The sequence below is a fragment of the Erpetoichthys calabaricus genome, chromosome 5, assembly GCF_900747795.2.
Source record: "Erpetoichthys calabaricus chromosome 5, fErpCal1.3, whole genome shotgun sequence".
NCBI lineage: Eukaryota > Metazoa > Chordata > Cladistia > Polypteriformes > Polypteridae > Erpetoichthys > Erpetoichthys calabaricus.
The window spans coordinates 243,081,081-243,100,595 of record NC_041398.2 but is presented as its reverse complement, the minus strand read 5'-3'; the positions used below and the strand labels follow the sequence as shown (position 1 = coordinate 243,100,595).

The window sequence follows — 19,515 nt, the reverse complement described above, 5'->3', positions numbered from 1 at the left end:
TGAAACATAATAGACATCCATCCATCCATCCACTATCCAACCCGCTATATCCTAACTACAGGGTCACGGGGGTCTGCTGGAGCCAATCCCAGGCAACACAGGGCGCAAGGCAGGAAACAAACCCCGAGGAGGGCGCCAGCCCACTGCAGGGCACACACACACCAAGCACACACCAAGCACACACTAGGGACAATTTAGAATCGCCAGTCCACCTAACCTGCATGTCTTTGGACTGTGGGCGGAAACCCACGCAGGCACGGGGAGAACATGCAAACTCCACGCAGGGAGGACCCGGGAAGCAAACCCAGGTCTCCTTACTGCTACCCACAGTGCCACCGTGCCGCCCAATGCTATTTTTATAACTGTTAAATATCCATCCATCCATTATCCAACCTGCTATATCCTAACTACAGGGTCACGGGGGTCTGCTGGAGCCAATCCCAGCCAACACAGGGCGCAAGGCAGGAAACAAACCCCGGGCAGGGCGCCATCCCACTGCAGACATAACAGATATGCTACATGATATGTCTGCTTTTTAATTAATTATTTATTTTTGTGTTTTATTGCATTGTCAACTCTTCTAATAAAGCAGTGGTTCTCAACCTGTGGGGCAGGCCCCCCTAGGGGGGTGCGAAGTAACAAAAAGGGGGGTGCGAAGATGTGAAAAAAAGAAAACAAGAATCGAAAATATGAAAAATACATCAATTGAAACCAAAACAAATTAACTTAAACTACATTCTGATACTAGAAAAATAAAAATAGAGTTAGATAAATGTCGATAAAAGTTAAGTAGGTATAATAAAATATGCATCTATGATATATCCATCCATCCATCCATCCATTTTCCAACCCGCTGAATCCGAACACAGGGTCACGGGGGTCTGCCGGAGCCAATCCCAGCCAACACAGGGCACAAGGCAGGAAACAATCCTGGGCAGGGTGCCAACCCACCGCAGTCTATGATATATCATTAATTAAAAAAGAACAAATTGGTATTAGTGGGCTCCTTTCAAAAAAACGTTTTGGGGGGGGGCGCGATTACTACTGTTATGAAAACTCAGGTCGCAAATACTTAAAGTTTGAGAAACGCTGTAAGAAAAAGAAGTCATGACCTGAAAGTCCCAAAAAGCACTTCCATAAAGAGGGGGAAATCACCATCAGACCCTGGCTAGTAATTGGGGCAAATGCAGAATTGTTAAAAAATAAAAGGTTTATTTCACAAAATAAATGTGAAATTCCAAAGAGGCAAACAATGCCTGCAGAAGTCAACACAGAATCCGAAGAATGGTCCAAAAACATAGCAACAAAGGTCAGGAATCCAGAAAAATCACCAAAAAAATAAATAAATCACAAAAGCACAGTAGAACAGTCACCGACTCCCGAGTGCATTTGAAAAATGAACCACCAGGAACTGAGGGAGACCCTCCAGATTTATAGGGCAGATTGCAGCTCCCGGTGGTGACTGGCAGGTGGCCCCGCCACTTTGGGGGGATCCACCCACAAAACACAAGGCAGAGTACACAATGCAGTGTCACGTATGTGCGTTGGAGGACCTCCTCGCAGGCTCAGTCGAGGTATGTAATAACCCACCAAGACGATAGGGGGCACTGCTGCTCACGCTATCACACTCCTTTAACCACAATAGTGAGAAGCCACCTAGTGAAGGCATTTAACTCCGCCCCCTCTGGTCCAGCCACCATAAAATCCCAGAAAGAGCCGTCATTTACTGACAAGAGCAACCTGCCGGAAGGAGCTCTGCTAGCAGCGACTGTTTATTCTAAAATTCCCGCTGATGGGACGCACACCAACGGGAATTGTTTTTGTTTATTTCTGTTTATTTTGCTGTGTTTGGATAATAACTTGGGCGCCTGAAAATGTCCTTACCGCATGCTCAGCTGTCATTATTAATAATAATTCATTTCTATAGTGTTTTTCTCAGTTTTCAAAGCGCTTCAGTGAGGGGGGAGCCATTTCAACCACCACCAATGTGCAGCATACACCTGGATGATGTGACGGCAGCCATTTTTGCGCAAATACGCTCACTGTACATGAGCTACTAGGTGGTCAAGTTGTGAGAGAGAAATAGCCATTAGAGCGAGGGAAAATTAGGGGGCCAGAATAACTAGGCTGTGGGGGGGGGGGGTAATTTAGCCAGGACTTACAGATACACCCCACCCTTTAAAAAGGACGGCCAGGGATCTATTATGTCCACAGAGAATCAGGACCTCGGTTTTACGTCTCATCCGAAACACGGCGCCATTTTTACAACACGGCGTCCCCGTCACTGCATTGATGACATTCGGGTCCGCATTCAGACCACAGAGTAAGAGCCCTCTGCTGGCCTCATCAGAAGCAACCCAGGGTTTTCCTAGATGATCTCCCATCCAAGTATTGGCCGGGCCCGGACAGGCTTGGCTTCAGGTGGGTGACCTGTTCTGGAGTGCAGGTGGTATGGCTGCTCATTCTCACACCCAGCCACAGCACATAATACATGAATAGTAACATTAACATTAACCAATGACCCAAAAGTGAACAAAAAAATACGGACAACAAGAACATGGACACCAGACACAAGAGGAACCCTAACAGGAGACATGCAAGTAAGTCCATTACAGCACATACACATGACAAATGATTTGACTTTTGCATCCATGATAACCTCATGTAGGTGACATAAAACTCAACTATCTGCTGTCCACTCTTCTAGGTATAAGGCTGTTGCTTCTTGGAGTCGCGTCCAGGGAGTGGGGATTCCCGTCTTCACGGCCATCAAGATCATTTCCATCTGGGTCTTGTCCATCCTGCTCGCAGTTCCAGAGGCCGTAGGCTTTGACATCATCTCCATGGAATACCGAGGGCGTGATTACCACATATGTATGCTGAACGCCCAGTCCTCGTTCATGAAGGTAGGTGCCTGCTGTGGAGTCCTGTGTGAATGACATACCCTCACCCTTTCCTGTCATATTGTGCCTGCTTGTGATTTATATATATACTGTATATATCCATCCATCCATTATCCAACCCGCTATATCCTAACTACAGGGTCACGGGGGTCTGCTGGAGTCAATCCCGGCCAACAAAGGGTGCAAGGCAGGAAACAAACCCTGGGCAGGGCACCAGCCCACTGCAGGGCATACTGTATATATACATATACATACTGTATACATATATATACATACATATATATATTGTAATAAAAGGCGCTATATAAGCGCCTGACCCGACACAGATGGACACGGAGGCACATATAAAATAAAAGACTTCCCCGTAATCCCTCCAGCCACAACACAGTCCCAGGCACTGAAATCACACCAAATAAAACTCTCTTCTTCCACCACCACTCCTCCACAGCTTCATCCTCCTTCCACCCGACTCTGGCCACTGAGTGGTGGTTCCTGGCTCCCTTTTATCAGGCACCTGGAAGTGTTCCAGGTGGTTGATTAGCGACATCCAGCTGCACTTCCGGGTAAGGTGAAACCAGTGCCCAAAAGGGGCCAGCCGCTCCTCTTGCAGCACCCACTGGCGGAACCTGCGGAACCCCACAGAGCTGCACAGAACTCCAACCCCCATGAAGCCCTGGGGGAGTCTGAGGCACCGCTGCAACCCAGGGATGCTGCCATCTAGCGTCCAGGGGAAGATACTGGGCTTTCCACCCTTGCCCCCCTGGCAGATGTGGTGAAGGGGCGCCCTGGCCAGGCATGGGCCCTGGCCATCTGTCACAATATATATACATACACATATACATAAACATATACATATATATATATATACTATATATATATACATATATATATATATATATATATATACAGTATATATATATATATATATGCACACACATATACTGTGGTGGGCTAGTGCCCTGCCTGGGATTTGTTCCTGCCTGCACCCTGTACTGGCTGGGGCTGGCTCCAGTAGACCTCGTGACTCTATGTTAGGATATAGCGGGTTGGATAATGGATGGATGAAGATATATTATATATATATTCATTGCATTCGTAGTCTGTGTCACAATCTGATTGTATGGATGGTTACCTACCAGGTAACGCTTGTGGTTGGTCATCAAGTCAGCTAACATCCGAGGTTCAATTCCCCAAGAGGGGGGTGCAGTGAGTGTGTACGCCTGATGAGCCCAGAATTAGGGCGAAACACGTGTCGCGTACTCTTTGCATTATTTGACAGTAAAAACTATTTCAACCATTCTATGATCTGCTTCTCGCAACTGAAATGAGGGCACCGTGGCAGATGTTAGCCGACTTGCTGACCAACCACAAGCGTTACCTGGCAGGTAACCATCCATACAATCAGATTGTGACACAGACTACGAATGCAATGAATGTAATTACCCCGATCTACAAACTGTCAAATGAATGAACCACACACCGTGGCGCAACGTTAGAGGCTTCGCCTCTGGCGCTGACATCCGAGGTTCAATTCCCCGATGGGGGGGTGCAGTGAGTGTGTACGCCTGATGAGCCCAGAATTAGGGCAAAACACGTGTCGCGTACTCTTTGCATTATTTGACAGTAAACTATTTCAACCATATATATATATATATATATATATATATATATATATATATTCATTGCATTCGTAGACTGAGTCTCAATGACATGAATTGTGTGGGTGGTTACCTACCAGGTAGCGCTTGTGGTTGGTCTGCCATTCGGCAAACATCCACCACGGTGCCCTCTTTTAGTTGCGAGAAGCAGATCATGGAATGTTGCATAGTTTACTGTCAAATAATGCAAAGAGTACGTGACACATGTTTCGCCCTCATTTGGGCTCATCAGTCGTACACACTCTACTACTCCCCTCTCGGGGAATCGAACCTCAGACGTAAAGGGGCTTCGTCTCTGACACTGACATCCGAGGTTTGATCCCAGGCAGCTTCGTCCTCCTTCTCCTGACTCTGGCTTCCTGAGTAGTGGCTGCAGGCTTCTTTTATAGCCCAACCGGAAGTGCTTCAGGTGATAATTAACCTAATTAAGGCTGCACTTCCGGGTGTGGCTGCATCACCGCCCACACGGGCTCAGGTAGCCATGCAGCTTCCCATGGCGGTGGTCATGTACCTCAACAAGGATGAGCTCTGGTGTAACACAATTGTAGCCCTGGTGCAACCCAGGGAGGCTGCCACCAAGTGTTCCAGGGGACGTAGTGTGCATCCCATGAGTGCTTCCCCGGATCCAGTGTCAAAAGAGCATCCTGGCTGGGCATGGGTACCAGCCATCCACCACAATATATACAGTATATATATATATATATATATAGAGGGTGGCATGGTGGCACAGTGGGTAGCGCTGCTGCCTCGCAGTTGAGAGACCTGGGGACCTGTGGTTCGCTTCCCGGATCCTCCCTGCATGGAGTTTGCATGTTCTCCCCGTGTCTGCGTGGGTTTCCTCCCACAGTCCAAAGACATGCTGGTTAGGTGGATTGTTGATTCTAAATTGTCCCTAGTGTGTGCTTGGTGTGTGGGTGTGTTTGTGTGTGTCCTGCGGTGGGCTGGCACCCTGCCTGGGATTGGTTCCTGCCTTGTGCCCTGTGTTGGCTGGGATTGGCTCCAGCAGACCCCCGTGACCCTGTGTTCAGATTCAGCGGGTTGGAAAATGGATGGATGGATGGATGGATATATATATATATATACAGTGCATCCGGAAAGTATTGACAGCGCATCACTTTTTCCACATTTTGTTATGTTACAGCCTTATTCCAAAATGGATTAAATTCATTTTTTTCCTCAGAATTCTACACACAACACCCCATAATGACGACGTGAAAAAAGTTTACTTGAGATTTTTGCAAATTTATTAAAAATAAAAAAATTGAGAAAGCACATGTACATAAGTATTCACAGCCTTTGCTGTAAAGCTCAGAATTGAGCTCAGGTGCATCCTGTTCTCTCTGATCATCCTTGAGATGTTTCTGCAGCGTAATTGGAGTCCACCTGTGGTAAATTCAGTTGACTGGACATGATTTGGAAAGGCACACACCTGTCTATATAAGGTCCTACAGTTGACAGTTCATGTCAGAGCACAAACCAAGCATGAAGTTAAAGGAATTGTCTGTAGACCTCCGAGACAGGATTGTCTCAAGGCACAAATCTGGGGAAGGTTACAGAAAAATTTCTGCGGCTTTGAAGGTCCCAATGAGCACAGTGGCCTCCATCATCCGTAAGTGGAAGAAGTTCGAAACCACCAGGACTCTTCCTATTTTTAATAAATTTGCAAAAATCTCAAGTAAACTTTTTTCATGTTGTCATTATGGGGTGTTGTGTGTAGTATTCTGAGGAAAAAAATTAATTTAATCCATTTTGGAATAAGGCTGTAACATAACAAAATGTGGAAAAAGTGATGCGCTGGGAATACTTTCCGGATGCACTGTATATATCTATATCTATCTATCTATCTATCTATATATATGTGTATATATATATATATATATATATATATATATATATATATATATATATATATATATATATATATATATATATATATATATATATATATATATACACCAGCCTTTTGGATATACACTACTATGTGGTCCACCAGATTCAAAGAAATAAAAAAATGTATGCGACAATTTGTAATCAATGTGCTCAATACAGAATAAGCCACATTGCATTGAGTACTTGTATATTTGATGTTTCCCCCCCAACCCTAAACTAAATGCTTGAAGGAATCATTTGAACATGAATAACAGATTGAACCAGCAGAGTATATTCCATACTTCTGTCGGCACAGTAGGCAGGTGTGGACCCCTACTGTACACGGGTATTAAAATGAGGATTTGGAGGCTGTAGGAGGAGGACATCCCCAGGACTGGTTATATGATGTAAGTCACTGTAGAACATTCATTAAAGAAAATAGGGCAGATACTTTAGAAAGGTTTGGACTTTCAAAAAGCAAACAACAGCGTATTGTACTTACAACTACATAACTGACCTTGATTTCAGAAAGCCTTTGATGCAGTCGTCCCAAACCAGAGATTAATTGTGGAACTTGAAGCTGTAGGCATCAGAGATATCCTACAATACTAGACCTCTAGTTGGCTAACTGGCAGGAGACAACGAGTACAGAGAAGTCCCCTCAGGGGGTCTTGCCCATGGACCCTCCATAACTTTATTTGTGATTTATATTAATGACATTGATTCTGGTGTAGTTAGTAAACTTGTCAAATTTGCAGATGACACTAAAATTGGAGGGATGGCAGAGACTGAGGAGGCAGCAAAAAGAATTCAAAAAAAGACCTGCGATGAGCGTCAGAACTGGACAAACACTTGGAAAATGGAGTTTCAATGTAGACAAGTGCGAAGTGCTATGCGCGGGCAACAGGAGCCTCAGTTATAAATACAAGATGGGAGACGCTGAGCTACAGGAAGAAACCCCTGAGAATGATTTAGGGGTTTATGCTGACACAACATTTTCATCAAATAAGCAATTTATGGAAGCAATTTAAAAGGCAAATAAAATGTTAGGTTATATGAGGGATGCTCAAAAAGTTTCAACACTTTTATATTTTCGTTGGAAACGGTGAAGGCGGGAGGAGCAGTGATTGGGCATTACAAAGTTGGTATGACGCTGGGAAAATTGCACCGCAAACGAAGGGGACTATGTTGAAAAGTGGTGTACTTTGTTAATAAACAGAGTTAAAATAAAGTGTGGAAATGTTTTGAACGTCCCTCGTATCATCAAAAACTGTTCAATCTAAGTCGAGGGACATTATGCTCAGATGATATACAGTAACACACTAGTGAGTCCCCCATCTGGAGTCCTGTGTGCAGTTCTGGTCACCACAACACAAGAAAGACATAGCAGCACTCGAAGCTGTGCAGAGGAGAGCAACCAAGTGCATCATGGGACATCCCAGGACCCCGACCTCAAAGAATGACACATCTTTAGACAACGTGGGGACCTCATCCAGGGGGGTATTTTTCGTACGTGGATTACTCGTTTAGCCGGATGTAATTGTTGACGATTTGGCCTGATCCTGGATCTGTCGGTTTTTCGAAACCCTTGCTGGGTGTGTTGTCATAGCAACACATCCTAATCCTCAAACGGTTTGTTCGATGTAAACAAGGATTAGCTCACACACTTAATCAGTGTCCGTGCGTGGAAGTCATCCAGTCATGGCTTCGCCGTTCATGAATGAGCGACCAATTGATATCGGTGCGCAAATTATAAGACGAGAATTTCATATAGAGAGGGGTTTGTGTGATCGGCAAGATCCTTTATTGCTCCCGGAGGAAATTCTTTTCGAAAGATACCGCTTTAGCCGAGGAGGAATATTGTACCTCAAAGATTTATTAGCACCTTATATTCAAAGTCAGACTCGGCGAAGTCGGGCTCTCACAACCACACAGACAGTATGCATTGCTTTGAGGTTTTTTACAAGCGGCAATTTTATTATATACTGTAGGCGATGCGGAAAATCTATCTAAAAGTGCAGTTTGCCAGGCAATTCGTTAAGTCTGTTTGGCTCTGAAATATTTCCTTCAGGTTTTCATTGTGTTTCCTGGACACCTGCGTGTGCAGACAATAATAGAGGCGTTTCATGCCATTGCAGGTAGGTTATACACAGGCTTAAACACCCACAGTTCCATAAAGAATCTCACAATCAGCCTAACATTCTCATTACCCAGGGTTTCCAAATGTGATTGGGGCACATGGGACTGATCAGAGTGGAGTTTGATCAAACATTATTTGGAAAATGTACACCTCCTCCTGATGAATAATCAGACACATTGTCTTCATCAAATATTTGACCTTCATCAATATCTTGTTGGTCAGACACAAGTTCTAGGGATATGACATTCCATGCAACTGACCCAACAAAAAGAGGGCTATATGGATCCTACCTATGGCACACATTGAGGCCAAATATATGCAATGACCATCCTTTACCTGAAATGAAGTGACCACTGCATCCTGCCACTGGTTCTGAGGAGGAGCTTCCCCCTGGAATGCCCTCAGAAACAGGGCGATGGGCATTTTGCTGGAGAGCCAACTCTTCTGCAGGGGTTAGGTCTGGACCGCGTGGACCTCCACCTGTTTTTTGCTTGTCTGCCTTCTTATTAGCTTTAAAATTTGTGTTCTTTACATTATATATGATTCTTTATGTCAACAATTCTTTAAATAGTTATATACCAATATTTACCAGTCTGAAGTATATTCTTGTACTTCACTTTAACCTGTTCCCGTGTTCTCCTTGTGCTCACGTTTGATCTGGAATTATGACATATTAAATAATAATTAATCTGACACATAGGAAATGAAACGCTGCCTTCAGTAAGTACAATGCACACTACTTTTAATTTGTCGGCCACTTTTTGCCAGCCGTCTTTTCTGGTTTGGGCTGCTTTTGCAGTGTTACCCCTTGTGCATATTAAATCTTGAAATTCTTCATGTCCTTCGAATAAAAGGTCTTGCGCCGCGTGTGTGAAAAAAAAATGCGCCCGTTCTTTCATCATTTTGTTGCAGCCTATCAAAGACTTGCTGATTATGTTTTCTAGACTCAATATATATGGGCTTTTCACTCAGCACGGGCGCGAACATTCATCTCACATGATTAGATCCAGATAGACTAATCTAATACACGGCCTCGTTTGAAAAACCAACTTATCCCGGATGAGTTTCACTGGCATTAACTCATCCAAGATGAGGCATCTGATCTCGGATGATTTAAGCGACATACGAAAAATACCCCCCAGGGGCCTCATGTATAACGCCGTGCGTAGAACTCACACTATAACATGGCGTAAGCACAAAAGCGGGAATGTGCGTACACACAGAAAAATCCAGATGCAGGAATCTGTGCGCACGCAAACTTTCACGTTCTTCCACTACATAAATCCCGATCAGCGTGAAAAGTAACGCACGTGCACGCACCTTCTGTCCCGCCCCAACTCCTCCCAGAATTACGCCTCTTTGAATATGCAAATCAATATAAATAGCCTTCTGTGAAAAGACAATGGGAAAAACACAGGGGAAAATATAAGAATTTCAGCAAATACCAAGTGGAGGCAAAGGAAAAACGTACTATTTGTTGGTTTAAACAGTGGAATAATCAACAAAAGGGAGTTGATCGAGTGACAGAGTGTAGGAAAAACTCGAAAGCTCAAGTTCACAAAGTCGCACAGTGCCCGAAATAAAAAAGAAATCACATATCAAAGTCGCCGTGAAAAGGCGAGTTGTAGCCCACCGTCTGAGTGTCATATGAAAGCTTATTAGGGTACAGACAAAAAAAATAGGCACACAGTGGGAAAAAAGCACGAAATGTCAACTTTAATCTCGAAATTTCCACTTAAATCACGTAGTTTATTTTGCCATTAAAGTAGAACATCATAAACTTCATCTTAAAATTGTTTCATTTACTAGTTTCTCAAATCCCATTGTAACTAAAGTGGCATGTTAAATGCTTTGTTCTGTGTTTGATCTTCTATATGCTCTGTGTGTGAATCACTTAGTGCTTCCGTTCTTTCTTTTTCTCCGACAGGACACATAATCCATTACATTTGTGATATTACAGCTCTCTGAATAATTAAAATACTGAGATATATACGTGATATCTTTTTCATGATGATAGGAATAAAAGCATGTTATTAAACATGGGAACACGGTGGCGCAGTGATTGTTCATGTCTCACGCAAGAGGCTTGCAGCGCCGTGCGCGACCTTCGATGAAATAATTTATTACAGAAGTACTGTCTCTTTCAAACGTACTAACCTCCAATTCCTGTCCTTACTTTTCTTTCTCCAAATACCCAATCGCCACACAATCAGCTATAGAGACGTGAAGCCATCTGTAAGCTTAAAACACCGATTCTTCAAAACTTTTAAGGAACATTGAAATATCTTCGTAGTAGGTTTAATTATTCTATCCGTCTATCTTTCCAGTGTCGCGTCAGCACCAGCAAGAATACAACGCAATGTAGGAACAATCCCTGAACTAGCTAGCGCTGCGGCACCGTGTCCTCACATGTTTAATTATTAACAATACAGATTATTTAAATGAAGTTAAAGTTTTATCTGTATAATATAATCAACATATTTTGCTGCATTTCATCTTAAAAATGATATCGTCATCACATGTAAATACGCGCTTCATAAAGTGGCGCAGGTTGTGCAATATTATAACTGTAGTGCAAGTTTACAGTGGGGTGATTGTACTTATAAGTAAACAGTTCTACAAGGAGCACTTGATGGACTGATTGAGTGCACTTAGAGTTCTTGGGATGAAACTTTTTCTAAGTCCGTACAGGGAAGTCTCTGAAATGTTTTGCCGTGGCTGAGGCAGCGCTTGCTTCATGCAGTATACTGATAATTCTCTTTCCGATCAGCTGCTGCTGTGATTCCTCACTCAGATACAGTGATATAAATACTCCGAGTGGTGCAGTGAGAGTAATATGGAAAAAGATGATCTGCTGTGGCAACCCTTAACGGAAGCAGCTGAAAGAAGAAGAAGATGCAGTGAGAGTAACAACGCTAAAGCAGTTATGGTATTTGGAATACTATGGCTATTCCCTGGACCATTATATTGCTGCAGGTTAATTACAATCAGATGCATTACACTAATAAACAATATGCAGTTAGTTGCAGTGTATTTATAAAGCCGCGTCAGGAATGTGGAGCTAAGAAAGAAAGGGTGACCACACAGGAACAGTAGCACTGCTTTGACGCTGGGTGCCGCCAGTCTGCAAAACCGAGTGGAGAAATTGCATACGCCAAGGTATGAGTTACCGTGGAAATGTGCATGGCTTTACGCCAAGTTTAGGTTTTATACATCGCGATTTGAGCGTGGAAACGGGAGTATGCAACATTTCTGTGTGTACACACCGTTTATACATGAGGCCCCAGGTCTTCAAAATCCTCATTGATAATGTAGATCAGGCAGAATTCGTTCGGCTTAAGGGTGAATCACATACTCGAGGATATCAGTGGAAATGAAGCAAAAGTGAATTTGGGACGTGAAATTTTTACATACTACCGAAACTACTGAGACATGGAGTTGAAACAGACAACCTTCAAGAAGGTTTAGGAAGAGATGTTGGGACAGCTTACCGATTACCTAAATGAACAGCTTTGACGTGCTAAATGGTCTCCTGTTGTTTGTCAGATTTCTTAGATAGATAGATAGATAGATAGATAGATAGATAGATAGATAGATAGATAGATAGATAGATAGATAGATAGATAGATAGATAGATAGATAGATAGATAGATAGATAGATAGATATGAAAGGCACTATATAATAGATAGATAGATAGATAGATAGATAGATAGATAGATAGATAGATAGATAGATAGATAGATAGATAGATAGATAGATAGATAGATATGAAAGGCACTATATGATAGATATATAGATAGATAGATAGATAGATAGATAGATAGATAGATAGATAGATAGATAGATAGATAGATAGATAGATAGATAGATAGATAGATAGATAGATAGATAGATATGAAAGGCACTATATAATAGATAGATAGATAGATAGATAGATAGATAGATAGATAGATAGATAGATAGATAGATAGATAGATAGATAGATAGATAGATAGATAGATAGATAGATAGATAGATAGATAGATAGATAGATAGATAGATACTAGTCTGTCAGTGGAGCAGGACGGTGACAGCAGTCTGTCACTGAAGCTGCTCCTCTGTCTGGAGATGATCCTGTTCAGTGGATGCAGTGGATTCTCCATGATTGATAGGAGCCTGCTGAGCGCCCTTCACTCTGCCACAGATGTCAAACTGTCCAGCTCCGTGCCTACAATAGAGCCTGCCTTCCTCACCAGTTTATCCAGGCGTGAGGCGTCTTTATTGTTATTATTTATCCATCCATCCATTATGCAACCCGATGAATCCGAACACAGGGTCATGGGGGTCTGGTGGAGCCAATCTCAGCCAACATAGGGCACAAGGCAGGGAACCAATCCTGGGAAGGGTGCCAACCCACCGCAGTGTTACTATTTATTTATTATTTATTTATTGTGTTCATCTTTAACTTTTTTCTTCCTTATCGCAGTTCTATGACCGTATGAAGGACTGGTGGCTGTTTGGATTTTACTTCTGCATGCCGCTGGTGTGCACGGCCGTCTTCTACACGCTGATGACGGTGGAGATGCTCAACAGGAGGAATGGCAGTCTGAGAATAGCCCTCAGTGAACACCTGAGGCAGGTAAGACATCCGGGCGGCCGAGACTGAGCGAAACCGAAGGAACCCAAGGGCTCACACTTTCACTTGCTACTTTGCTTGAGCTTTCAAAAGGGGGGGCTTCCTTTCAACATTGTCACAAACCCACCGAATGTTATTTTACACTCTTTCTCTTAAATTACTATAACTACAATATGAAAAAATCAGAACTGGCATATGCTAAGTGTGACGCGTGAGTCCCTGTCTTGCACCTCAAAACACGAGGCTGAGTCTTTAGCAAAATCAGCTTTATTCAGTTTGAAATGGGAACAGCCCGGTTATTTATTGTAGCAGGATCTACCACTGTCTTATACACAGACACAGACACAGCAGTCAGGCAGGCAGACATGGTCGTGGCCGGGTTAGTGGCCAAGTAATCCTGTTCCCTGCATCACCCATTGACGACAAGCGCTTATAGCGCAACCATGATTGGCTCGGAGTTGCTTCCGGGATGATCCGCTGCAGCGCTGTGAGCCTACGGTTGTCCCGAAAACGGACAAACAATCTTCTATAAATCCAGCAATCGAGCTTTGGGACGCACTTCAACGTGTGGTCCCGTTTTGGGACCAAAAAGAGTTCAGAAACCTCACATAAGATGTGTCTGAGTACAGCTGATTCAGAAAGAATTCAGACCCCTTCACTTTCTGTCCACTTTATTCTGTTGTAGATTTAATTTTAAATGGAAAATGCTTTCAATTTGGGCAGCAAGGTGTTGCAATGGGTAGCGTTGCTGCCTCACAGTTAGGAGACCTGTGGTTTGCTTCCCAGGTCCTCCCTGCGTGGAGTTTGCATGTTCTCCCCGTGTCTGCGTGGGTTTCCTCCCACAGTCCAAAGACATGCAGGTTAGGTGCATTGGCGATTCTAAATTGGCCCGAGTGTGTGCTTGGTGTGTGGGTGTGTGTGTGGCCTGCGGTGGGCTGGCGCCCTGCCCAGGGTTTGTTTCCTGCCTTGTGCCCTGTGTTGGCTGGGATTGGCTCCGGAAGACCCCCGTGACCCTGTGTTAGGATAAAGCTGGTTGGAAATTGACAGACTGGTTTTCGAGATTATCGCAATTTTCTGTTTGACATTCAAATGGCAATATGTACATATTTGAGAATGTTTTTGTTTTATGTAAACGAAATTTTGTGCCCAAGTATTACATTACACACATTAATAAAGTCTCTTCTGCTTACTGAAAGTAGTAATTTACATGAATTGTTCACCAAAAAATAAAATTATCATGGCAATTTTTCTTATTCATGCAGCTTCAGAGTCTGATTGATTCAACTTTACTTTTATAATAATTGTTCAATATATTATTCATTTGATTTGATTTGTAGTTGATGTTTCTTGTATTATCGTGATATTTCCCTCCACCTAGTTTCTTCAAGGGTACGTGTACTCGTCAAGTTTGTTATCGGGTTGGTCTACTGTTGCACTTTAAGATTAACACACACATACATAGCTATACGCATAAACACACAGACTCTGACCACAACAGTGTCCCATGAATGACACACACACACACACACACACACAGCTGGTTAATCTCTATCACTTTAAACCACACAAGTGTCTTAGGAATAACACAACTTGTCACTCTCTCAGGACTTCATGACACTTACATACACACTGACCCAAACCACAATAGTGCCCCATGAATGACAAACACACACAGCTAGATCACTCCTATCACTTTATTTTATAATTTAACTAGCAAAATACCCGCGCTTCGCAGCGGAGAAGTAGTGTGTTAAAGAGGTTATGAAAAAGTAAAGGAAACATTTTAAAAATAACGTAACATGATTGTCAATGTAATTGTGTTGTCATTGTTATGAGTGTTGCTGTCATATATATATACATATACATATACACACATATTATATATATATATATATATATATATATATATATATATATATATATATATATACATACATATTATAGTATATATATATATATACACATACATACATACATATTATATATATATATATATATATATATATATATATATATATATATATATATATATATATATATATATATATATATACATATACATGCACTTACAATAACATAGAAATCAATATAAACAACATTAACATCATTATCATATGAGAATATGAAGTAATATATAAGAAGCACATTTCATATAAATATAAATTATTAAACAGTAAAATCTTCTTCTATAATTTGCTACCGTGGCTATTCGTTTGTCTGTCCAGGATTTTAAATCACCTGTAGCTCGCAAACCGTTTCACCTATTGACTTGAAATGTGGTACACATATAATACGTCACGTCTACTATCCGCTTTATGGGTGATGATTGTATTACTCTTTTTATCTTTATTTTATTTTATTGTAGAATCAACTCCTATCTGCGCACACCAGGGCGGCCGTGGGCGAATGCGTATGGTGTATTCACTCCATGTTATCGTGCATTGCGCTGTCACTGGTATTTTGATAGATAGATAGATAGATAGATAGATAGATAGATAGATAGATAGATAGATAGATAGATAGATAGATAGATAGATAGATAGATAGATAGATAGATAGATAGATAGATAGATAGATAGATAGATAGATAGATACTTTATTAATCCCAATGGGAAATTCACATAAATGAATTTGAACAACAAATAAGAAGCGTATAAATTATTAAACAGTAAAACATTAACATTTAAGAAGTAAAGTTACATTGAGTACTACTGCAGTGCCTTCGGGTATACCTCATTTTTTGTTTGCCCATTACATGCTTAAATGTATAAATTTTTTGGTGTACCTACCCAAGAACACGCGACATATAACCGAGCGTGGGAGAAGCATGGATTTTAAACACGCGTTGAGTTCATCTGCTGGTCTCCCTCGTGGAATAACTGGTAATGTTTGACTAAAATCTACAGCGAGTAAAACGACATTACCTCCTATTTTTTTTTTTACGATCTCTGAGATCTTGCTTTTTTCGGTTCAAGGCTTCATAAGCTCTTTTATGTTCCATGGTGTACTTATCCCAAAACATCATCTTTGAATGTTGCAAGACTTTCGCCTTGTATGTAGATCGGGGTAATTACATTCATTGCATTCCTAGTCTGAATCACAATCTGATTGTATGGGTGGTTACCTGGCAGGTAACACTTATGTTTGGTCATGAAGTCGTCTAACATCCGCCACGTGTCCTTTTTTAATTGCAAGAAGCAGATATATATAGCCAAATTCTCGCACTTCGTTGCGGCAAAGTACTGCTTTTAATTTTTTATTAAGAAGAAAAGAAAACCTTTTTAAACGGATCGAAAATATACCAATAACAATTTGTTAAGGATCTGTTTTTTTGTGAACCTCCCTTTTCACAGCTGTCGCGCTACGGCGTGTGTTTCGTTTATTTGACAGTATGTAGATCGTGGTAATTACATTCATGGCATTTGTTTTCTGAATCACAATCTGATTGTATGGGTGGTTACCTGCCAGGTCACGCTTGTGGTTGGTCAGCAAGTCGCCTTACGTCCGCCACGTGCCCTCTTTCTGTTCCCAGAAGCAGATCATAGAATGGTTTTAATAGTTTACTTTCAAATAATGCAAAGAGTATGCGACACGTGTTTCTCCCTAATTCTGGGCTCATCAGGCGTACACACTCACTGCATCCCCTCTCGGGAATCGAATCTCTATCGTCAGCGCCAGAGTTGAAGCCCCTAATGTTGCGGTCAGCAAGTTGGCTAACATCCGCCATGTGCCATCTTTCAGTTGCGAGAAGCAGATCATAGAATGGTTGAAATTGTTTACTTTCAAATTATGCAAAGAGTACGCGACACGTGTTTCGCCCTAATTCTGGGCTCTTCATGCGTACACACTCATTGCATCCCCTCTCGGGAATCAAATCTCGAACGTCAGCGCCTGAGGTGAAGCCCCTAACATTGCGCACGGCGTGTCTTCACATTAAACTTTTATCTCGCGAATATGTTATTGCAATCCGCAGCGGGAGCGTTTCTATAAACTTAATTTAAACTTACGTTTTACACCGTGCTTTGTTTCCCTTATGAAGATGCTTGTATGCTTCACTCGCTCGCTTCTTATTGTTTCGCTCCCTTCTCAATTGTTTAATGAATTTTTTGTTCTTCGCTGTTTGCGGCTCTTCCTTCATTTCTCCCTACTGCGTTCACAGTCTTTTCACGTGATTACGTGGGAGGCGTGATGACGTGACACTCAACTCCGCTTCCCACGGCCATCGAGCTGCCGTCCATTACAGTATATTGTCAAAAAAGAGGTTCCAGTTATGACCATTACGCGTTGAATTTCTAAATGAAACCTGCCTAACTTTTGTAAGTAAGCTGTAAGGAATGACCTGCCAAATTTCAGCCTTCTACCTACACGGGAAGTTGGACAATTAGTGATGAGTGAGTCAGTCAGTCAGTCAGTGAGTAAGTGAGTCAGTGAGGGCTTTGCCTTTTATTAGTATAGATATTGTTTTTTGTATCAGTAAGGTGCTGCTGGAGTATGTGAATTTCCCCTTGGGATTAATAAAGTTGTCTGTCTGTCTGTCTGTCTGTCTGTCTGTCTGTCTGTCTAGCTAGCTAGTTAACCTCTGGCACATTAAACCACACAAGTGCCTTAGGAATAACACAGTCTGTCACTCTCTCAGCACTTCAACAGACTCACTTATTATCAGCACGAACAACATACGATGTTTTAATGATATCTCAGACCTAAATATTACTTTTCATCTACAAGAATACATTTAAATATACAAAGGCTCAGCTCTCTTGACTATAGGCCATTTATCAGCCAAGAATGCCTTACTTTATGTACTGTTCCCTACTATTGGGTGGAGCTCTCACCCTCAGCCTTAATAAACCTTGCAGCACGGAGCGTATGGCAAACCTCTGGCTGCACCAGATGCTCAAAGAAATCAACCTTATTACTTCAATCACTTTAGACATTAACTCTTTTAGGCCCAATTATCTTTTTTTTTGTGTTTTGTCCCATGAGGTTGAATATTTTTCTAAAACCTTCCATTTTCTAACAAGCACACAAAGCAATAGTTTCACACACAAATTAGGCCTGTTTGGCTCAATCTCCCAAAGTTTTTCTGGCTCAGCATAAATCGGCTCATCACCTTCTTGTGTGATGGCGCTCCCGGGGCCCTGTGGACTCCTGGCTGGTATCTGTTTTTGGCTTGGATCAGGTGATTCCACTTCTGCGCCCCTGCCCACTTCACCTGCGCTGGCGAGGAGTGAATCTCCAGAATTTGCGGCCTCTGGCGTGCACTCCACTCGCTATTGGGGCTTCGGACCCGGCTCCCATCAGGATGGGTCTAGTGAACGCTAGAGAGGATTTCTTCGCCTCTCATGGATTGGATTTTCTCTGTATAACTGAAACCTGGTTGTCTCCTGGTGAGTCCAGCGCCTTATCTGAATTGTTGCCGTGTGGCTGCTTGCATTTTAATTCCCCACGGTTCTCAGGTCGTGGTGGTGGTTTAGCGACTATTTCATTTATGTTAGGTAGAATGCCCAGAGGGGACTGGGTGGTCTCGTGGCCTGAAACCCCTACAGATTTTATTTTTTTCTCCAGCTTTCTGGAGTTTTTTTTTGTTTTTTCTGTCCACCCTGGCCATCGGACCTTACTCCTTTTCTATGTTAACTAATGTTGTCTTATTTTAATTTTGTATTTTGTCTTTTATTTTTCTTTTCTTTATTATGTAAAGCACTTTGAGCTACTTTTTGTATGAAAATGTGCTATATAAATAAATGTTGTTGCCATTGTTGTTGACTGTCTTCAAATCGAATTTCGATTGAACTGAGTCTTTTTGAGTTGGGTCATTCTCCTGTGCTGCTCTGTGCAGTGGTTTTATCATCCACCAAAGTATAATAAGGATTTTATGAGAGACTTTTCTGATTTCTTGGCTAAATTTATGCCAAAATATGACCAAGTTTTAATTGTTGGGGATTTTAATATTCATGTTTATTGAACTGAGAAGCCTCTGGTGAAGGACTTTTTAGATTTAATGGACTCTTTTACTCTAATTCAGTCTGTAAATGGTCCCACTCAGGAACGTGGGCATACATTGGATCTTGTCTTTTCTCATGGTGTATCTGTTCTTAATCTGGAATTTGGTGATGCAGTGTTTTCAGACCATATGCCTGTTTTATTTACAAATCAACATAAATGATTTACCCGTGACCCTGTGTTCGGATTCAGAGGGTTGGAAAATGGATGGATGGATGGATTGATGGATAAATGATTTATTTATGACAAATTTCTTTCTGTTTTGTGTTCCATGAGCCTCAACAGTATGTGAATTCAAATACTTAACTACATACCTGTTGGTCTCATCA

At 42.0% G+C, this 19,515-nt stretch overlaps 1 protein-coding gene across 1 annotated transcript in view; it reads left to right on the top strand.

Moving 5' to 3' along the window:
• Positions 1 to 19,515, top strand: part of ednraa (endothelin receptor type Aa) — an 86,563-nt gene that overhangs the window by 42,150 nt on the left and 24,898 nt on the right. Inside the window, exons 4-5 of the mRNA XM_028802716.2 lie at positions 2,708 to 2,906; positions 13,037 to 13,189. Of these exons, the coding sequence (XP_028658549.2) occupies positions 2,708 to 2,906; positions 13,037 to 13,189 (352 nt within the window). The remainder of the gene's footprint in view (positions 1 to 2,707; positions 2,907 to 13,036; positions 13,190 to 19,515) is intronic.